The sequence below is a fragment of the Eptatretus burgeri genome, chromosome 9 (assembly GCF_056783735.1).
Source record: "Eptatretus burgeri isolate ZD-2024b chromosome 9, Ebu_testis_v1, whole genome shotgun sequence".
Lineage (NCBI taxonomy): Eukaryota > Metazoa > Chordata > Myxini > Myxiniformes > Myxinidae > Eptatretus > Eptatretus burgeri.
In genome coordinates this window covers 27,383,047-27,404,357 of record NC_140969.1, presented here as the reverse complement: position 1 = coordinate 27,404,357, position 21,311 = coordinate 27,383,047, and the positions used below count along the sequence as shown (strand labels likewise).

Sequence of the window (21,311 nt, the reverse complement as noted above, 5' to 3'; positions counted from 1 at the left end):
GATATCCGTCTTTGTTCAAGCGGAAATCGGAGGTCTGGTTGGAAGGTGGCGGGAAAGTGGATCAGCGCTTGAGTTTGAATCCGCGTTGCGCTTCGATTTGGTGTTTCAGGCCGAGAAGAAACGATGGTGGAAAACGAAGCGGCCATCAGCGAAGAGGAAGCGGCGCAATACGATCGACAGATCCGTCTGTGGGGCCTGGAGGCTCAAAAACGGTATGGATGTGGTTCGGAGGTACCCCGTGGACGTGGTGGAGTGGCTCGGCGGCGTCCCGTGGGTCCGGTCGCCCCGCGGTGGCGGCCCGTGGGTCCGGTCGCCCCGCGGTGGCGGCCCGTGGGTCCGGTCGCCCCGCGGTGGCGGCCCGTGGGTCCGGTCGCCCCGCGGTGGCGGCCCGTGGGTCCGGTCGCCCCGCGGTGGCGGCCCGTGGGTCCGGTCGCCCCGCGGTGGCGGCCCGTGGGTCCGGTCGCCCCGCGGTGGCGGCCCGTGGGTCCGGTCGCCCCGCGGTGGCGGCCCGTGGGTCCGGTCGCCCCGCGGTGGCGGCCCGTGGGTCCGGTCGCCCCGCGGTGGCGGCCCGTGGGTCCGGCCGCCCCGCGGCGGCGGCCCGTGGGTCCGGTCGGCCCGCGGTGGCGGCCCGTGGGTCCGGTCGCCCCGCGGTGGCGGCCCGTGGGTCCGGTCGGCCCGCGGTGGCGGCCCGTGGGTCCGGTCGGCCCGCGGTGGCGGCCCGTGGGTCCGGTCGCCCCGCGGTGGCGGCCCGTGGGTCCGGTCGCCCCGCGGTGGCGGCCCGTGGGTCCGGTCGCCCCGCGGTGGAGGCCCGTGGGTCCGGTCGCCCCGCGGTGGCGGCCCGTGGGTCCGGTCGCCCCGCGGTGGCGGCCCGTGGGTCCGGTCGCCCCGCGGTGGCGGCCCGTGGGTCCGGTCGCCCCGCGGTGGCGGCCCGTGGGTCCGGTCGCCCCGCGGTTGGCGGCCCGTGGGTCCGGTCACCCTGTTGTGCTGGCCCCATGGTTCATTAGCCCAGTCTCTCAGATCGATGTGTTGTTATTATTACCCTCACCGAAGGATTCCAAGAGGGTGTTGCATTTGCCTCAGTTTGTTTGTTTGTTTGTTTGTTTTGTTTGTCTACACAGAACGTTCGTGTTTTTCTCCGTAACCGCTTGTCAGAGTGAGACAAAATTTTCAACAGTGGAGCGACTCCTCATGTGGAATGTTTTCTCGATCATTATGATGTCATAGGTCACGTGGTTTGGCAGCCATATTGGAACGAGACGCGGCTAAAAACTTTGGACCTCGATCTCAAACCACACCAAGGAAAAAATTGAAACTTGGCACATTCAAATACTCATGGGAAATCGGTGTGATTTCTTATCACATCACAGGTGCCCTTGTTATGACGTCATAATTGCATATGTAGAATGCCGCATCCAATCAGTATGAAAATTTTTGGTCATCTTGTATAAGATGCAGCACAGAAAAAAAAAATTCATGACGTCATCGGTCACGTCACACACCAAACCTGTCCACAAAATTTCATCCTGATCCATCCATAACTTTTTGAGATATCCTGTACACAAACAAATAGACAAACAAACAAGAAGAAGATGTCATACAGAGCATGATATTTGCAAAAATCCATTCAAAAAATTTGACCTCAAAAATAATTGGTGGCTGAATTCAATCACCAAATGTGAAACTCCTCTTCAAAATTTCAACTCAATCGGATGAAAATTTACAATTTCAGAAACTTGGCCGATGCTGACCTCAAAAAAATTTTGTCGTTAAATTCAATGACCTGATATGCAAATCCTCTTCAAATTCTAAGTCAATGGGATGAAAATTGAGGATTTTAGAAATATCACCTTCGTTGTCTTCCTTCCGAGGTCAGCAAAATTCGTGCGAGCTTGCTGGTATCCTGTGTAGGAGCGGTGACCCATCCAGGATATTGTGCCCAACAGCCAAGGAGACTACTTAGGCAGCACCAATGCTCTGCAGAGAGTATGGTCCCAATGAATGGATGGGACCTTAGTTGACCTTTGGCTTATATTGACCTTTTGACCTCAAACAATAGGCTTCTTTCTTATGACAAACTGTACCATGTGGTGAAGTTTCGTGAAAATCGGTTTAAAATTTGACCTGCAGGTGATTAAACAGACAGACAGAATAACATACTTAAACTGACCGATATACTTGAAAAATCTTTGATTTTGCAAGTAACAGACAGAGAGGGATGAAAACATAACCTCCTTCACCTCCGGTGGCAGTGGTAAATATATAATGAATGTGTCACAAAGTACAAAAAAAGACTACACACTTCCTCCACATTAAAATTATTGGCTATGCCATCTTTCTATGTACATCTACAGTCAACATTTAATACACAGATTTGTACATGTGGGATGCGGACTCACCAGCGCTCCCTGGTCCAACTCCCCCCTCGCGAAATCGGAGAAAACATCATGTCGCGAGCATTGCCCATCAAGAACTGTTCTCACATACCACGACTTCAAGATTACAAGTTCCTGTCCAAATTTGCAAACAGATGAAAAACATTTTAAAATTGGATTTTTTTTTAAGTGGTGCAAACCTCTTCAATATCCCGTATATTGGTTCACGAAAAATATAAGTGACCACTATATTCGTTTATTGGTGTCTGTCTATCTGTTGGGTCGTCGATGTATTCGAAAAAAAAAAAATTTTTTGAGATTTGTTCTCCCCTTATTATCAGTATTTAAAATGGCGATTTCAGTTATTTATTTATTTGCGCTTCATGATTACAGTTAATACAATGGTGATTTCTATGAAACTTGGTTGGTAGGTTCATACCATGACCTTGTGTGCAAATGAGAACCGTTGCTATGGACACCACTGTTGCCTAGCAACGGGACTTTGAAAGTTTGAAAAATCATAAATTTATTTTTTCAAAAATCGGGCCACGAGCGACAGTGGGCAGTACATTCAGCCATATTGTCCAAAATTTCCAGCCGGATCCTATGAAAACTGTCAGAGAAGATAGACTTTAAATGAACCCTGGTCGAAGACAATAAAAAAAACGAAGTTCGTTATATATCAGAGACTATGAGTCAGATATACATGAAACTGGTATGGTAGGTTCATGGTATGACCTAGTTATGTGTGAGAAAGAACCTTTGCTATGGACCCCTCCGTTGCCAAGCAACGGCCGAAAAACCTCTAAATGTGGGGGTATTTTAACAAAAAAACAATCTGCAGCATTAACCCTTGAAGCAAGAATCATGAATTTTCTTGTGCTTAATCCTCAGGTCATTCCCCATCGAACGGGCCCATTGCATCAGGTTCTATTGGGCAGTCGACTACCCATGTCCGCCTACCGGCATGTTTGTCTGTCTGTCTGTCCCGAGCATAGCTCCGTGGGTTTTGATCCGATCCTGATAAAACTTTGGTGGGAGGTTTATATCATGATCTAGTTGTGTTTTCCTGAGAATGGGCGTGGTGCGCCCATTTTGGGCAGAGCCACACCCAAAAATACGTGTTTTTAGGGGGTAGCCGATTTCAATTTGCATCTTCTCCTCGGGGGTTTGTCGAATCTGACGGGTTTCAGTATTTGGTTAGCCCAATGGCACCATGGCACCGGCATAGCCCCACGGAGCTCGATTTTTTTTTATTATTTTTTTTTTTTTCCATTTTCGTGTCAAGGTCATGAACTTAGAAAATTGCGAATTTTGACAAACATTTATCTTCTCCGAGGGGTTGTCGAATCTGGCAGGGGTTTTGGTATTTGGTTCGCCCAATGGCACCTGCATAGCCCCACGGAGCTCGATTTTTCATTTTCGTTCCAAGATAAAGGTCACGAACTTAGAAAATTGCGAATTTTGACATAAAAATCCATCTTCTCTGAGGGGTTTCTCGAATCTGTCAGGGGTTTCGGTATTTGGTTAGCCGAATGGCACCTGCATAGCCCCACGGAGCTCGATTTTTCATTTTCGTGTCAAGGTCACAAGGTCACGAACTTAGAAAATTGCGAATTTTGACGTAAAAATCATACGACCGCCCAAACTTTGAGAGCTGGGATGAAATATTTTTTTCTGCATAATCATGAGGTAATTCCCCACCTAAAGTCTTAAAACCATTTTGCTCTATCTCAAACACCTTGCCCGTGGCGCCCCCTTCAGGTTTGTTTTTACGCTGATTTCATCAAAGTATGGATAATCCCTGGATTCCGAAATGCCATATAGCCTATATGACATTGTATTGTTCCTGGAATATTCCAGAGGAAGTTTTGCACCAAAGGTCATAATCCTTGACCTTTGACCTTTAAAGGTCACAGAGGTCAAATTTTCAAAGTTGTGGGAACCGAACCGGGTTTTCGACCTTCTTCGACGAACTAACTCCAATAAGCTATAGCACGTATCCTGTTTCCTTATTTTAATGTCCACACCATTGTTTTGTGACCTTTAAAGGTTATGCAAAGGTCAAATTTTGAAAGTTGTTGAACGAAACCGGGTTTTCAACATTTTGCAGCTAATAACCCGTCACTCGTACCACATCATGTTGATCATTTTTATAACTTGGTCAAACATTATCACATTGTCTCATCCTTGACTTCTGGAACCATCTTCAGCGTCAAATACCGCTCGTGAACCATCGTCGTCTTCAGACTTGTCCTTCCTTCCACCCGTCCGTCAAAAATGAAGAAGAAGAACCTGACTAACCCACCATGTTTCGTTTGTTTCTAGTTTGTTGTTTCGTTGGTTTTATTTGGGGCGGGGGGATGTTTGACTAAATGTTAAATCGAAGACGGGTTCAAAAAAGGAAGTGGGTGGGGCCGATCAACTGGTATTTATTTATTTATTTATTTGGCCTTATCTCAATTGAATTATGTACTTAAACATGGTATATGCGCTCCCTGGTCCAACTAGAACACAAATTGATGCCTTGGCACTTTCACAAACCTTCCGTTTAGCAGTACTTGGACAAAATATTCCACCATTTGCAATACGGACCAATTAAATTTGCCACTCGCAAAATGGTGACTCGTGGGAAACGTACATCGTGCTCGGAAATGCAACAATCTTCCCATGTCCTATTTTTATATAGATCGCTTGGGGTAAGGTGTTCCACGAACTCTCTAGTTTCCTTTGTGTTTGGTCGTCTTTAATCGAAATCCATCTTTCCAGTATCATGCCCGAAGACTCCCGGGCCTATTCCTTTTTTTTTATTGGTTCGCGGGCGCCAGTAGTGACCACTATTTTCATTGTGTGTGTCTGTGTGTCTGTGTGTCTGTGTGTCTGTGTGTCTGTGTGTCTGTGACACTCTCCAGAGCATAGCTCCATGACGTTTGATGCGATCTTGATGAAACTTGGACACAAGCTAGATATCATGGTGGAGTTGTGTTTTTGTATGAGGGGCGTCCTACGCCCCCTGTGGGTGGAACCACGCCCACTTGAACTTTTTATTTATTTTTATTTTTTTCTCGTTTTTTTTCTCTCTCGCAATTTCATTTCCTAGAAGCTGTGTGTAATGTCCATAAGTACAACATATAAAAAAATCCGATTTGATTTGGTCAATTTTGACGGAAGAGATAGGTTTTTATGGTAGAGCTTCCTCAAAAGCTTCCACTAACTCAATTGTACCTATCGTGGCATTGTTCAATAATGTTCGCGAACCACGTCGCCTCCCGGCTGGTTTTTATTTTTTGTCAGGGGTTATTTAAACAGCCTTTTCAGGATAATTAGGTATGGCTTTCTGGGTTGTTTACTTAGTACAAATGCAGATGCTTTCCAACAGCTTGCATGTTTTAATACTTCTCGTATAGATTGGTATCAATAAGATTCCAATGCCTGGGTTTATCCTCCCCATAAGTCTGTGGATGCATTTGCCTATTTCAATGCAGGAAAATCAGATTCCGTCACTCTCTTTTTGGCAATAAATTGGTTGATCTAAACACGGTTGTGGTCGACCGACATATACTGTGTTGATGTTATGATTGTGTTGTCCCAGGTTAAGGAATTCCCGGTTGCTGCTTGTTGGCTTGCGAGGTTTAGGTGCAGAGGTTGCCAAGAATCTCATCCTTGCTGGAGTGAAGTCTGTCACACTGTTGGACGATTCACAGGTGTGTACGGTAGTTGTTTTTTGTTGTTGTTGTTGTTGCCGTTTATATGATACATGTTAAACAATTGTAAAATGTCATTGGATCTCATTTCTTCACACTACTAACAACTTGCTGGCCTCATGGTTTTGTGCTGCCTCCTTTAAGATACCCAGACCTTTCCAACGGTCACGCTTCCCACACGTTTAACGCCAAGTCCAAAATATACTGATTGCATTGTCTTTGCTCTTTTTCTCCTTTTTTGTGAAATCTTATATTTGTGTTTGCAAAAATCCTTGTGCTTTCCCTCGACTTCTCCCAGCATATTTCTCCATGCCATCCCCATGTTGATGACTGATGCTTGTGCTTTCCCCCATTTGTGTGTCCATGCGTGTGCGCACTCACACATCACATCGTTATCTTACCCCGTATGGCTCTTCCGTTAACCTTGAAACCTGAGTTCAAAACAACAAGTTGGACATTATTTTAACAGGAACAAGTGTTAATACATCTGTAGTATGCAGCAGATTACCTAAATTGACCAATACTGTCACACGCAAGGAAATTATATGCTTGTGTCCAGGTGAGTGCGGTGAACACTCGTGCACAGTTCCTTGTCCCTCACGGGGTGGCAGGGATCGGCCTGGCTGAGGCATCCCTGGAACAAGCGCAGCTGCTGAACCCCATGGTGGAGGTGAAAGTCGAACATGGTAGTGTGGCCAGCAAGCCCGATGAATTCTTCTCTCAGTTTGATGCGGTAAATGTCTGTTGCCATTGATATTATTCTTCTCATTGATAACTACGCCTCCGCTGCTAGAGGCATTCTGTTTTCCGGTTGTCCATCTGTCTGATACTTTGGATTGCGGTAACCTGTGAACAGCTGAAGGGATTTTGACCAAATTTGTTGCACTTATGTACTGTGATGCAAACATTAACTGATTGGTCTTGAGATCAAAGGTCAGACGTCATGTGATGTTTAGCTGAAAGCGAATTTTTGTTACCACGATAACTTGTGAACCACTGAAGTGATTTTCACCAAACCTGGCATAACTATGGACTGTGGTACGTAGGTGAACTGATTAGATTTTGGGTTCAAAAGGTCAAAGACCTAAGATAAAGTGCCCTGTTGATTGAACATCCTTGTTACCGCGATATAAACTGAAGAACCGCTGAAGTGATTTAAATCAAACTTGGTATGCATATCGATTGTGATACACAGATGAACTGGTTGTATTTTTGGGTCCTAATAGCAAGGTCAAAGGTCATGTGAACCTTTTCTGAAAAATCCTTTTGCAGAACATATATTGATTAGGAGCTTCTGATGTTGACGTGTGTTGTTTGGTGGAATAGCTGTGACACTTGAAAGATTGTCATAAAGTACAAGGTCAAGGGCTTCAGGTCAAATATACTTTTATCTGAAACTAGCAGTTTTATGTTAATGCAAACTCCCTGAAGGGATGTTGACCAAACTTGACACAACGATGGACTGCAACACAAAGATAAACCGATTAGGTTTTGGGGTCAAAAGTTCAAGTGCCCTTTTATTGAAAATCTGTGTTACTGCAACAACCTGTTAACCACCTGAAGGGATTTCAACTAAAGGCCCAGTCACACCTTGACGTTTTAGCCAGCGATGGCAACGTATTAAAATGTATGTGAAACTCTGGGTTACGTTGAACTTTTGATGTTTTTTTTTTTTAAAGATTCGGACGTATTCATAACGACTTGGTCGAATGCATAACGTATTAGTAACGGACACAGAACGTTTCGTTGTCTTATAGATAACTTATACCAACGAATGCCGAACCTGTTGTCGGCCTTCACAACCTATGCCCAACGATAGTCTACCTTAGGCAAACCGCGCTACCCGCATCACCGACGTTGACGTGGCGTAGGTTATGAAAAGGCTGCCGCACAACGATTCAAATTATAACCGCCGCAGAAATGGAAGTGTCAACATCGCAGTCACACCTTGGCGATCTTGCCAGCGTATGCCGACCTCTGAAAAATGCGTCTAAAACGCTGGCGCACGTCGAATACGGTATGGGTAAGTTTGGTATACGTGAGTAGAACACTAAAGTACGCTATCGTACGTCGTAGTAAGTGGAGTACGTCTTGTAATTTTAAACATGTTGAAAATTTTACGACGTACTTGCCGTATGACACACGCTCCGCATGCGATGGGAATAAGTTGTACGCACGATATGCGATCGTTGACACACATTGACACATGTTACTTGTAAGGTGCTCATAAGTCGAAACACGTCGAGGTAATGGTTAGCGTCAGTGTTCCAGACTCCCGGTTTTTTTTTTTCTTCGGTATGACGGTGTACAGTGTACAGTGCGGTTATGATTTAAATCGTTGAGTGGCAGCCTATTAATTGTATTATATTATAACCGCACTAGAAATCGAAGTGTCAACATCACCGTCATACCGAAGGAAGGAAGAAAAAAAACCAAAAAACAGGGAGTCTGGAGCACTGACGCTAACCATCACCTTGATGTGTTTCGACTTATGAGCACCTTATAAGTAACGTGTGTCGATGTGTGTCACTGATCGCGTAACGTGAGTACAACACGTAACTCATAGGTTAGAAATAAGTTTCGGGTACGCTAAACATTACCTCGACGTGTTTCGACTTAGAGTAACTTACAAGTAACGTGTGTCTGTGTGTCAACGATCGCGTGACGTGCCTACAACTAATGGCCAGCGTTATGCGGAACGTGTGAGTCATACGCTGCCATAAGTCTTAAAATTTCAAGCATGGAAAATTTGAGGACAACCGAAAAGTACAACGTTTAAAGCCAGCGTACTACGACGTATGGCAGTGTTTTTCAGCGTGCTCTCAATGTTATCAAAACTTACCCATAATGTACCAGCGTTTTACACAAATTTTCCAAAAATCGGCATAAGCTGGCTAAAACGTCAAGGTGTGACTGGGCCTTAAGCGTGGCGCAAGTAATACAAAGATAAACTGATTCTATTTTCCATTCAACAGGTGTGCCCTTTAAAAATATGCCGGTGCGGCCTTTTAAAAAATCATTTTATACAGCATAACTCAAGTTAGAAACATCTGATGTCTCACTTTTACGTGTGTGTGTGTGTGTGTGTGTGTGTGTGTGTGTGTGTGTGTGTGTGTGTGTGTGTGTGTGTGTGTGTGTGTGTGTGTGTGTGTGTGTGTGTGTGTGTGTGTGTGTGTGTGTGTGTGTGTGTCTGTCTCGTGACCTTTATAATTGAGATGAAACGTAACAGTGGGTTGCCATCCAACGTGGGCAGAGGGATATCCATCGATGGACGCATCTGCGTCAAATTCTACTTAAATCTAGTTTTCTGTTGTAAACTTTGTCTCTTATTTTTGAACACTTTTACATGCGTACCTTTCTTTTTCTCGCCTTTTACTGGTTTATTTACTTATACAGTGAAACCTCGTTTTACCGCCAGTGCTGGGGCACGGTCGTATATGGCGGTTATGCGAGGATGGTAGTTGAACGGAGGGTTGCTAGAAGGTATTCAGATGTCCGATATCAATGTCACAGTCTGTCCGTGCCACCACACAGGCATCCACGAGTGCCAGAATTGATCTATTGCGGGCGCGTTTCAACAGTCTTTCGAGTTTATTTTACCTTCTATTCCATCCTGTTTGGATCAAGGGATAAGAAATGATAACAAAAATATATAACATGTAAACTACATGTACGCCAGACACAGGCCTATTCACATGTACGTACTGTGTTTGTTTCTGCAGACATGTTTAAAAAAACAGAGCTCAAAGTCATGGGCTCATAGTTATTGTGCATATCATTTGCTTATGCCATGATAAGGAACTGAAGATCGTAAATTACAATCTGTACAAGTGTTTTGATTACCACTAAACACATTAGTCAAATTACAGTACTGGTGAAATGGAAAGGCCTACCAAAAATATAATAGAACTGTCCATACTGTGAAACAGGACATGACCACCACGAGCTACGCACAAAGAAGGCTATTGAGAACTTGTCAACATAGGCCGAGGCTGATGATGATTTGAAGACGTCTGTGATGGAAGTTTGCTTAGCGGTTGCCACAGAAACTCTGTCAATCTCAAACTGCAACCGGCGTGCTGCCTTCAAACCCGAATCAGTGGATGACGAGTGGGCTTCAAGGTACCTGAACTTGAGATCGATTGCGGCTTTGGCCTCAATGTATGAAGGTGGGCGTGGCACTTCAACGTCATCGTCGGCATCATCATCGCCATCTGTGGTGTCTATGCGCGCAAGTTCAACAATTTCCTCATCGGTGAGGTCTTCCCCAGTGACTATGGTGTGACTATGAGAGAAATGATTAGCAATCTCTTGCTGGCTCGCAGACGAGTTCTCCTTTGTGTATTCGCATATCATGCTTTTCTGATCGAGTGTTAAACACAATCTAGGCCTCTTTCTTCCAGACATGCTGAACGAAATCTTTGAACTGAACAGTCTCAATGCATGGCGCGAGGCAGACGGGACCAGCATGTGCTCCCGCTGACCATTCACCAATGATGACTAAGGTTATTTTTAGATGATTGCACAGTATTTGTGATGTGGCGAAGTATAGGCGATCGCTGGCGGTTAGCACTGGCGGATAAACGAGGGTGTTTTTGATTGTTATAAGTACTTGTGTACTGGGGAAACGTTGGCGGATGGCAGTGGCAGATCGTAATTGAAAAATGCATTATGGAAATTGGGAAACCCTGATTTCCAGGCGGAAGGCGAGGGTGGCGGTTAACCGTTAACCGTCGACGGCGGAACGTTCAAATTCGGTGTTTGGATAGAGTTTAATAACTACTACAAAATTGAACCGCAGCATTTTTCCAGATTCGATCACCAAGGGTGTCGGGGCTGAAATACGCAAAATTAAAAAAAAATACTTTTTCTCGACCTACGTTCACTATTTTCAATACTTGTCCGACAGTTTTGAATGTGGAGAAACGAGACTTCGGAATTAAACACTTCGAGATATTTAGAAAATTTTACTTTAGCCGATTTTTGATTTAGGTTTTATTTTTCAAATGGTAGTCCTGTGAGGAGTGCCAGTTGGCAAAATACGCAATAGGAAAAAATCTTGCCAGGCAGAGGAACAATTGTATGTGAACCAATACGTCTTGGCAATGAATCTTCGTCGGTGGATCGGTCAGAATGAAAAGCATCGTATCCAGCGCTTCGATCCGAGCGGATCCCTCGTCGCCTACCGGCTTGTTTACTAGTTCGTTAATATTGGGTAAAATAGCTTTTTCTTTCTCAAATCTTCTGTTCATTTTGTTGAAGAACAAAGCGATTCGATTTTGGTTCATGTCCAGATGCAGATCCGGCCTATCGATGTGATACAAAACGTAAACTGCTCAGCCTGGCAGAGCTATGTGCTCAACCGAGTGCCGTTCTCGCTGTTATTGCCTTTGTCTGAATTACTTTTGCTCGATAGCATTGTGTAATGCCACCTAAAGAGGGCGACATTTGCTGTTCACCAAGCCCCAGTGACCATGAGTGGAAGGTCGATGACATCCGTGTTGTTTTATTGAATGCTACTCTTCATTACACTCTTTAACAATTGACCAGATGTCACAAAAATCCTCCTTTAGTGAGGAGCATGACAAACCTATCTGATTATTCCTTCACCATAAATTTGATTTATCCGGCAAATTGCCCATTTCCGCACGGGATTCTAAACGGGTCAGGGATGGAGGCGGCAAAAAAGCAAATGACGTCTCTTGTCATCGAGCAGGTAGGTGAGCTGGGAGCAACAATTCATATTTATCGCCACATCTGATTCAATATAAATACTCTAATGGGGTCAAGGTGCTCCATTTGAAACTGCTCGATTTACATGCAGCTTTTTGATGCCTCGGGTCCGTAATAAAAACTTGTATTGGTGTCGAAGCCAGTGACCAATTGCAAATTGATAGAAGGATAACAATTGTTCTTGTCATTTTCCTTTTTCTTTTCTCAGTACTTAATTTTATTTGTATCTGAGCTTGTTCTACCCTTTGATGCTTCTTGACGGAGATGCTATAGATTGTTCAAATGCCGATGTACTTCTTGCGTCGGCTGATGTATGGCTGCATTTATTGCTCGGGTCACATTCCTCTGAGAGTTGTGATTCGTGCTTTTCTTGTGGTTTAAAATTTATATACGAGTACACTCGTAGTGCCCACCCGTCACTTCGCTGACTGGCTGAATCAAAAGACAGCATTTGTACTTCACATATATATTGCTCGTCTATGTGCGAGCCTCGATGAAAATGTGGAATACACGATAACTGTATTTCATACCATGGAGATGTTACCTCCGCCACTGAAGGTATATGGAGGTTGTGTTTTCACCCATTTGTGTCTGTTTGGCCGTGAGCAGGATATCTCAAAATTGTATCCACAGATTCAAACGAAATTTGGTGGACAGGTTGGGTGTGTGACGAGGATGAATTGATTTGATTTTGGTGAAGATCCGAATCCGGATGTGGATACGACAATTATTTAATTTTTTAAGTGATTCTTCACTATTGAGAGATGGAGCCAAAAACCATATATAGCACTAGCAGGGTAATGTCACTGAAATGAAAGCATGTGTTTGATGTGGGTTACTCATGGATTCAGTGGAGTCAATTTTGTTATGAGAGGGTCTCTTCAGTCGTCTACTGGAGCACATTAAAAAAAAAACAACATTCCTCGTTTTGTTGTCTTGGGCATGGACAATGCAGCCTGCTTCTTGATCCAACTCTTGATGCCGCAACGTAAAACATCCCGTGGGAGAAAACAGATGTATGTAGATCTCGTCTGATTATTTTGAACGACTGTCCTTGTGCTTTGTTTATTGTCATGGCAAAGCAAGATCGTATGGGAAATTGTAGTTGGCGGAACTGGGACGGCAGGTCATTGTCTGATGGTATAAGCTTGGAATTAACGCGTTTTCCTGCTGCCGGTCCATTAATGAGGACTACCTCAATCACATTTGGGCTCATTCGGTAGACTGTGCAGCGGCTGCCATTCGTAATATTGGGTGCGTCCAATGAACATAGAACCATAACTGGGCATCCCACTTTGAGCTTGTTTATGTGGCGGTATTCCTGATATTTCGATGGAATTTAGGAATTCCACTGGGAAGTGCACCGCCTCCTCAGGAGTGAGTGTACTATTGATGGAATTGTCGATCTTCACTTCTGGAAAGTTGTCAATGATGGTAGAGATCACAGCGTCCACTGTTTCATTTTGAGGTGCCAGTATCGCTCGTTCTAACAGCCAATTGTTGTCGTTGGCAGCACGTTCTGCTAGAAACTCCATGGATTGCTTTGACTAATTTGGATGGAGTCTGGTGCTGATGGATTCCTTCTGGCAAAGCGATTGTATCGGGTTTATCTTCGATAGGGTAATCACCGTCACCAATGTTCATGAGGAGTTTGGCATATTCACCAGCTCCTGGGTCATTTGCTAGTTGAGCGCGCATGTTCCTGTATAGCCGGTATGTTGTGACGTGGCGCCACGACGACGATCGCTTCTACGTCGCATCAACTATGTTCGCACGTGTTCCTTGTTTCACCACGGGTAGTATTTAGCGAAAGTCTCCACAGACCATTACCGGGATCCCACCAAATGGATTTGAATTTCCACTAATATCTTGGGTCCCATCAATGGCTTCATACACGGCCCTGTGTGTCATTGTAGCCTCGTCCACGATAATTGCTCTGGATTCGTTCATCACTCTGGCGATTGCTGTACCTTTTTTCATAGAGCATGTAGGTGTATCTTGTTTGTGAACATTTAGGGGTACTTTGAAGGCGGAATGTAAAGTGTGCCCCTCTGCTCGTAAAGTTGCGGCTATACCACTGGATGCTGCAGCAATGATGATATGGCCATTCGATCTCATCTTAGCGAGAAGTAAATTCAAGAGGAACGTTTTACCTGTCCCTCTAGGAGTGTCAACAAAAGTGATACCGCAGCGCTGTGTGTTTACTCTGTCGAGAAATAGTCTATATATTTCACTCTGATCTGTCGGTAGCTTATGCTCGTGGTTGTCGATGTACTGTTATTGTTCACGTATGTCGAAATTCGCGAAGCACCAAAATTTGGCGTTTCTCTTATTGTATAGATGCAATCAGATTAAGTGGAGCTCGACGTAACCATGACGGACGTGGGAAATGGCGGGCCAGGAACTATTTTATTCCACACTGCATATCAATAAACATGGCTGTAAATACACCACAAACATGATATATGTTACCTCTGAATTTCATGAAAGATAAGAATCAGTTCACCACAAAAATTACATTAAGCCCCCTTCCAGATAGTTAAGTAAATACCTGCCAATTGTCCGGAGGCTCCGATGTGATTTGGCGTCGCAAATTGGCACCAAATTTTGGCGTTTCTGTCTTATTGTTTCGATGATATTTCAAAAAATTATGGATGGATTTGGACAAAACTCGGTGGATGAGTTTGGTCAGTGACAAGAACAAGCCAATTAGATTTTCCTTGAGGTACCGATGCAGATACAACCTGTCAATGGGCTACAAAACATCAACTGTTCAGCTTGTCGGAGGTATGTGCTCTACCATGTCCCGTGCTATCGTCCTGGCTGTCGTCGTCATTTGTGTGCTCAGTCCATATACTTTTATCTATTTTTTCTGTTGCTTCAAGAAGTATTACTATACAGTATATAATTTTGTGTGCTCCTTCCATGTCCATCTTTCTCTATTTAAAGGGCTCCTGCTGTCGTAGAACAATAAAAATGGTCTCGTTTGAGCCACTACTTTAAGCTCCAAGTCCTGCTGAAAGGCATTTGTATAATTAAACTGAATTGACATTTAACAACTTTTAAAATTTGATAATCGTACATACAGTACGTACATAACGCATGGAGGTTGTTCATTTTAGTGAAATATTTGTGGTTGTGCCGACAGGTTTGTCTCACTGCATGCGTCTTGGAAGACCTGCTGAAGATCTGCGATCTCTGCCACAGCAAGAGCATCAAGTTCTTTGCTGGGGACGCTTTTGGTTACCACGGCTACATGTTTGCAGATTTAGGCCAACATGACTTTGTGGAGTATGTACACGCTTCATTTGCTTTCTGAAAATCACGCCACGTCACATTGCTCCTTTGTGAACTCTGTGCAAGTTTGGGTAATGCTTAATTTAAAAGGTTTCTTGCTTTTGTAAAAAGTTGTCATTTTATTTCATTGGATTTTTAAACTGTTTTTGGCATGCCTTGTGCAAAAATGTGTTTGTTATTGTAATGTGTACATGTCCTGTTTCTCTTATTGTGTTTCCTGCACAACAGACACTCCCTGTTTGCGGGGGATGGGTTCTTTAAAAACCATGCGTTGGGCAAAACTGCGATGCGCACTCTTAAGACCTTATGGGAAAATAGGGTTCGGGGAACCAACTCTAAAATCTATCGACCTTTTTTGCGTAAACTAGTAAAAATGAAAAACACAACAAATTGTACTGATGATGATTTGAGGGCGTTGGAGGTTATTGAAATGACGTCGACATCCCTGGCTTAGTGTTGTCAGGGTCATCAGACTTTGTGAAGATGGAGGTGATCTTTGCCTTGTTCTGCATGTCCTTATAGACCATGTCCATGTCCTTATACAAGGTACTGCGACAGCGTCCATTTCGCGCTTAAATTTCAAGCTCCTCTCCATGAAGACTCACAAAAACCTCTAAAACGTATGTGCCTCATTCTGCTTTATCCCAAGTGTTATCTTTCACACTCCTCAACCTTATCTTGACTTCCCCGCCTCGCTTCAAAATAAACAAATGTTTTTTGCTAAAAAAAAAAAATTCACAAACTCTTTATTTACTTCCTTGGTTCATTCTTTATTTATTCCTTTCTTGTAACCTCCCAATTGAATCAAAATTCCTCATAATCTTACTATAATTCACCGTCTGTCTTGTATGTCTGTTCCCAGGTACCGCAAAAACGGCTGAACCGATCGCAACCATTTTTGAATGTGTAATCCTGGAACTCCTTCGAGTAAAATAGGCATAAATATAATAACATGACCCCCCTTGATGGCTTCCGTAGGGAGCGGGTGTTTCTAGTTGAATTAATTTGATTCTTAATTTAAAAACTTTTCATAACATTTTATGTTTCATTTGCCTTATTTCACAAAAACACCACATGTTCTTCTTCATCACTATTTGCTGTCACAAACGCCCCGAAATGTAATTAAAAGACTGGCGAAAACGAAATGGCATGATGACAAACTATATCACGTGATAACAGTCGGTGCTGCACGATATAAGAGTCATTGAGCTTGCGATGGAGGCAGCGTGGGGCTGTAAGGTGAGACGGAAATGCGGGATTGTGTATTCCTCTGCGCACGACCGCGATAGACCGAGGGACCCATGTTCGCGATCGGCACATTTTACCACAATAATTCAACCGTGATTAAGCGAAACTGCGATGTGGAAACCCGCGTTAGGGGCAGGCCTGCTGTACAGGGTTGTCCAAATCGTAAAGTGGAACTAGAGCGAAGTCGATGGTGCACCATCGCAAATCCCCACGCTTCTCACCTAAAGCAAAGTTGAGAGATGGCAAATAGTTCCACCAGGAATGATCCAATATCACATTTTGAGTTAAAAAAAAAAATCTTCTGTTTTGACCCACGTGACCCTTAAGAGTCCACCCCCTTGGGGTGTTAACCGGAGGTCAAATCCCCCAAAAATTGTTCCATATTTCATGCATCCCTCAATGTTGATTGCATATACCAAGTTTAATTTAAAAATATTTTTAAATGTGCCCAGAATTGCATTTTTTTGATAGTTGACCTTTTGATCCAACACCAAGGCCCCAGTGGACTGGGCCAAAAGTATACTGCTCTCACACCTTCTTGCCATGTGATGATTATAACTACCAGGTTTGGTGAATTTCTGCACGACCGTTTAGGGGAAGATTGTGTGACACACACACAGGCAGACAGACATAGCCGATTACAATGTCCCACCGTTTCTAAGCAGTGAAGCTGCTTCAATATTCGGCGATGTCCGTCCGTCCGTCCGTCCATCCATCCATCCTTGCGTCCATCAAAAATGAGGAAGAAGGACCTTTCTAACCCACCGTGTTTAATTCTGAAGGGTTTTAAAGGGTACTTCCAATGGGTTTCATTCGTTTCTAGGCTTTGCCTATTTCATACTAAAAATGTCAAACTGAGCCGCTTCCTTCGGACACTGGTGCGATTTATTTATTTATTTCAAGCATGGGGATAAAAACTGTCTCCATGTTGATGCATGTATTAGCACCACACTTTGCCGTTCTTTATTACAGTACCATGTACCGCAGCTCCTCTTTGTGGATTAATTCGGTGCATTTTGTCCACCCATGTCACCTGCAATAACTCCACTAATTTGTATGATAACATACTTTTTTTCTTCTTTTTTTCGAAATTATATAAGGCTTTTACGGAGGTTTACAGGTGTACGGTGGAGTGAGCTGTCGTTACGATGGAACTCGTTAGTTGCTGATATGTTGCTGCCAGTGACTGACGAGTCCAATGTGGGAGGTGCAGACTCAACCGTAGATAACACTGAACAACAAAATTTTTTTACTGGAGATGTGTAAAGTGATTTAGACTAATTTGGGTACGCTGATTTCAAAAACCATAACCGTTTTGCTGTATCACGTCAGGATTTTCAGTAACAGAAATATTCCCATTGCCTAGAAGTCAGGATTTCAATGAAATTTACAAAAATTCATTTATTCATTTATTTCATCATGAATGCTTCAAAATTATAGAAATTACAGAAAAACTCCACTAGAATGTAATTAAAAATGCTTTAGGCATTTGGCTTTGCGTTTGTGCTGCTCTGTGTCAGTTTCACGATGCAGGAACCAGCAGAAATCGCCCATCATGTTCGGGTTGTGCCGCCCTTGGTAACGCGTCTCCATGAGTGAAATCTCTTGGTGGAATCGCTCGCCGTGCTCGTCCGAGACTGCTCCCAAGTTGTCAGGGAAGAAGTTCAGGTGCTGGTGTAGGAAATGGATTTTCAGGGACATCCTGGAGCCAAGTTTCCTGAAGGACTCCAGCAGCTGCTGCACTATTTCTTCATAGTTGTCCGCGCGCTCGTTCCCCAAGAAGTTGTCCGTCACAGCTTTGAAGCTCCTCCACGCTGCCAGCTCTTTGGGGTTTAGAGTTGTCGGAAAAGTTTCGTCCTTCATAATCTGTCGGATTTGCGGTCCAACAAAGACACCAGCCTTGATCTTGGCCTCCGACAAGGTGTTGCCAAACTTTTCCTTGAGGTACGCCCATTCAGATCCATTGCCCGTACAAAACTTTTCATCAAGCCGAGCTTTATGTGGAGTGGTGGAAGGAAAACCTTGGCTGGGTCGACAAGGGCGACATGCTTCACGTTGTGTCGACCAGGTACATGCTCTTTTCGCTCTTCCCAATCTTTCTTCGTCCAGTGATTCTTGTCGTCTCTGCTATCCCAGAGACAAAGGAAGCACATGTATTTCGTGTAGCCTGACTGCAGCCCTAACAACAGCGCCACCACTTTCAAGTCTCCGCAGATGTGCCAGTTGAAGTCATTGTACTTGATGGAATCAAGCAGCTGCCGCATAGTCTCATAGGTCTCTGTCATGCCGAACGCGTGAGCCAGTGGGACTGATGGTTTCTCGTTGCCATTGTGGAGCAAAACAGCCTTCAAGCTGTTCTTCCCGAGTCGATGAAGAGGCGCCAGTCTGCAGGATCGTGATCACACCCAAGTTCTTTCAACAGACCGTTGATGTCACTGCAGAATGTCATCGTGTCTTCCATCTCAAAGAACTCAGCCATGTCTCTGTGACGTGCTCTGAACAAGGATATCTTGGTGTTAGGTTCAAGTAGATTCCACTGCTGCAGCCTTGATCCAAGCAGCTCTGCCTTCGCCTTTGACAGCGAGAGATCTCTTACAAGATCATTTAAGTCTCCCTGGTTCAGAAGGTGTGATTCTTGAGTGTCGGGTTCAAAAGGTTCATCATCACCATCCTCTTCACCACTGCTTACAGCTATGTTCTGATCAGCTGGAGGTGTTGGAACGGGGTTCTCGTCATCATGAGGCACAGGTTTACGAGCAGAGACGCAGTCAGCGTACTTGATGTGACCTTTATTCTTCTTGTTGAAGCCGGCGATGCTTGTGCAGCAGAAATAACAATCATCATGATGATTCTGCGGCTCACGCCATATCATGGGCACCGCAAATGGCATGCTCGCGCGCTTGCCCACCAACCACTGAGTCAAGGTTGTGTGACAGCTTGTGCAGCAGATGTGTGGTGCCCAGCTCTGTTCTTGGTCCCCCACCTTACACCCGAAGTAGTGAAAGTAGGCGGCCTTCATTTTCACTGCTGTATATATACTTCGCTGTTGATCTTTTTTGGTATACCGACCACAGACATAACAGAAGTTGTCAGGATGATTGGTACAGGAACGCCTACTCATCTTTATCTGAAAGAAATAAATATAACACAAGTTAACAACAATTGTACGAAATAGACATGTTAAAGACATATGTAAATTTCATTGAAATCCTGACTTCTAGGCAATTGGAATATTTCTGTTCCTGAAAATCCTGACGTGATACAGCAAAACGGTTATGATTTTTGAAATCAGCATACCCAAATTAGTCTTAATCACTTTACACATCTCCAGTAAAAAAAATTTTTTGAAATTTGTTGTTCAGTGTAATCCACATGAAGGAAAGGCCAGATACCAGCGCATTTGTCTTTCTACAGTGACATTTGTCCTTCATTGTCTGGACATGGCTCCCCCAAATACGTGCCAACGTTTTGCACACTCACGTTGTGTGAGTTATGCCAGTCTTGTATCGCAGTTTCTCACTTATTTGAACGATGCTTCCTTTACTAGCTCTTGTGTTGTTTGAAGGTCGATTTTTGTATAGTCCCGGACAGTTCTCTCAATCAGGTCCGTGGCATGGAGACAACCGATCTATCTCCCTGGAGTGACCCAGAGATTCCCAACATCCAAAATAGTGTGCTCCCATCTTCGTGAAGACATGGCCAAGAGAGATGTACAGATATATGGGTGGGCTGGTCCATGGGGATCGATTGGCACTCTGTGGCCATGTTGCCCTGATGAATCCGGGCAGTAGGAAAGAGTGGGGATGATTCGACCCCGACTTGCTTTGGTGGGGGGGATTCAACCACCACAAAAAGGCATCCCCAATGGTTGCTTGATCGATTATTTTGCTGCTGCTGCTGCTGCTGCTGCTGCTGCTGCTGCTGCTGCTGCTGCTGCTGCTGCTGCTGCTGCTGCTGTTGCTGCTGTTGCTGCTGCTTTGTCTGCTTTGGATATGAAGTTGGCGCATTTATCTTGTCTGAATTCCATACTGATCTCTTTGTAGTAATGTTTTAGCTGTTTTTGCTGGTCTGCTAATTTTTCTCATTTGGCACGAAAGTTTATGAGGTCGTCCGTGTACATTTGTGTGACAGTTTGTTCCTTTAGGTTTTATCCTTTTGGAGGTTTGATTGTATTCATGTGTCCTTGTTTGTTGATCATCTCACTTGATGGGGGTCCAAAGCGAAGCAGAACAGAAAGGGGGAGAGACTATATCCCTGGAATATGTTTTGACATTTTGGATTCGAATTTTGTTTCCTACAAGTGATGGATTATATCAAGGTTGTGTGGTCCATCATTCCATTGCATACTATATTTGTTTTTTTTTTCTCCATGGCATATTTCATTCAATTATTTTTTGGTCATTGTTGTATGATCCATGTGTTGCACTCGAGTGTGCTCGAGTGTTGGATGATGCCCCCCTTACAGTTTTTGAGGATGACCTGGTTGAGCAAGAGGTGGTTGATTGTGCTGCAGCAGTTTCTCTTGCACTCCTTTTTTATGCCTCCAGACATTGTCCTGCGAAGTGGTGATTCATCCCTTTTGAAATGATTCCTGTTGATAGCTTGTGCTGTCAGTATGCATGTTCCATCCATCCATCCATCAGGACCATACTCTGTGCAGAGCGTTGATGCTGCCAAAGCAGTCTACTTGGGTATTGGACACAATCCTGGATGAATCGCCACTCCGACACAGGATAGCAGCAAGCTGCCAATCATTTTGCCGACCTCAGAAGGATGACTGGCAGAGTCAACCCCACCTGGTATTGATTCAACAGCTGAGTGAGATTTGAACTCAGGATCCCCAAAAATTGGGTTAATTAAAACACCCCTTTTGAAGATAATTAATGGCCTTATTGAACTATATCCTTCATCAGGCAATCCTCGGCCACCTCACTGTCTGGGGTCTCAAGGTGCTTCC

The 21,311-nt window shown here is 44.2% G+C and overlaps 1 protein-coding gene across 2 annotated transcripts in view; it reads left to right on the top strand.

The window, feature by feature from the left end:
* Positions 1-21,311, top strand: part of SAE1 (SUMO1 activating enzyme subunit 1) — a 75,036-nt gene continuing 53,725 nt past the window's right edge. The window contains exons 1-4 of one of the 2 annotated variants that reach the window (XM_085894474.1): positions 1-212; positions 5,965-6,076; positions 6,636-6,809; positions 14,958-15,100. In XM_085894474.1, the coding sequence (XP_085750600.1) occupies positions 124-212; positions 5,965-6,076; positions 6,636-6,809; positions 14,958-15,100 (518 nt within the window). In that variant the 5' untranslated portion in view covers positions 1-123. The remainder of the gene's footprint in view (positions 213-5,964; positions 6,077-6,635; positions 6,810-14,957; positions 15,101-21,311) is intronic. The other variant, XM_085894473.1, reaches the window with a different exon arrangement.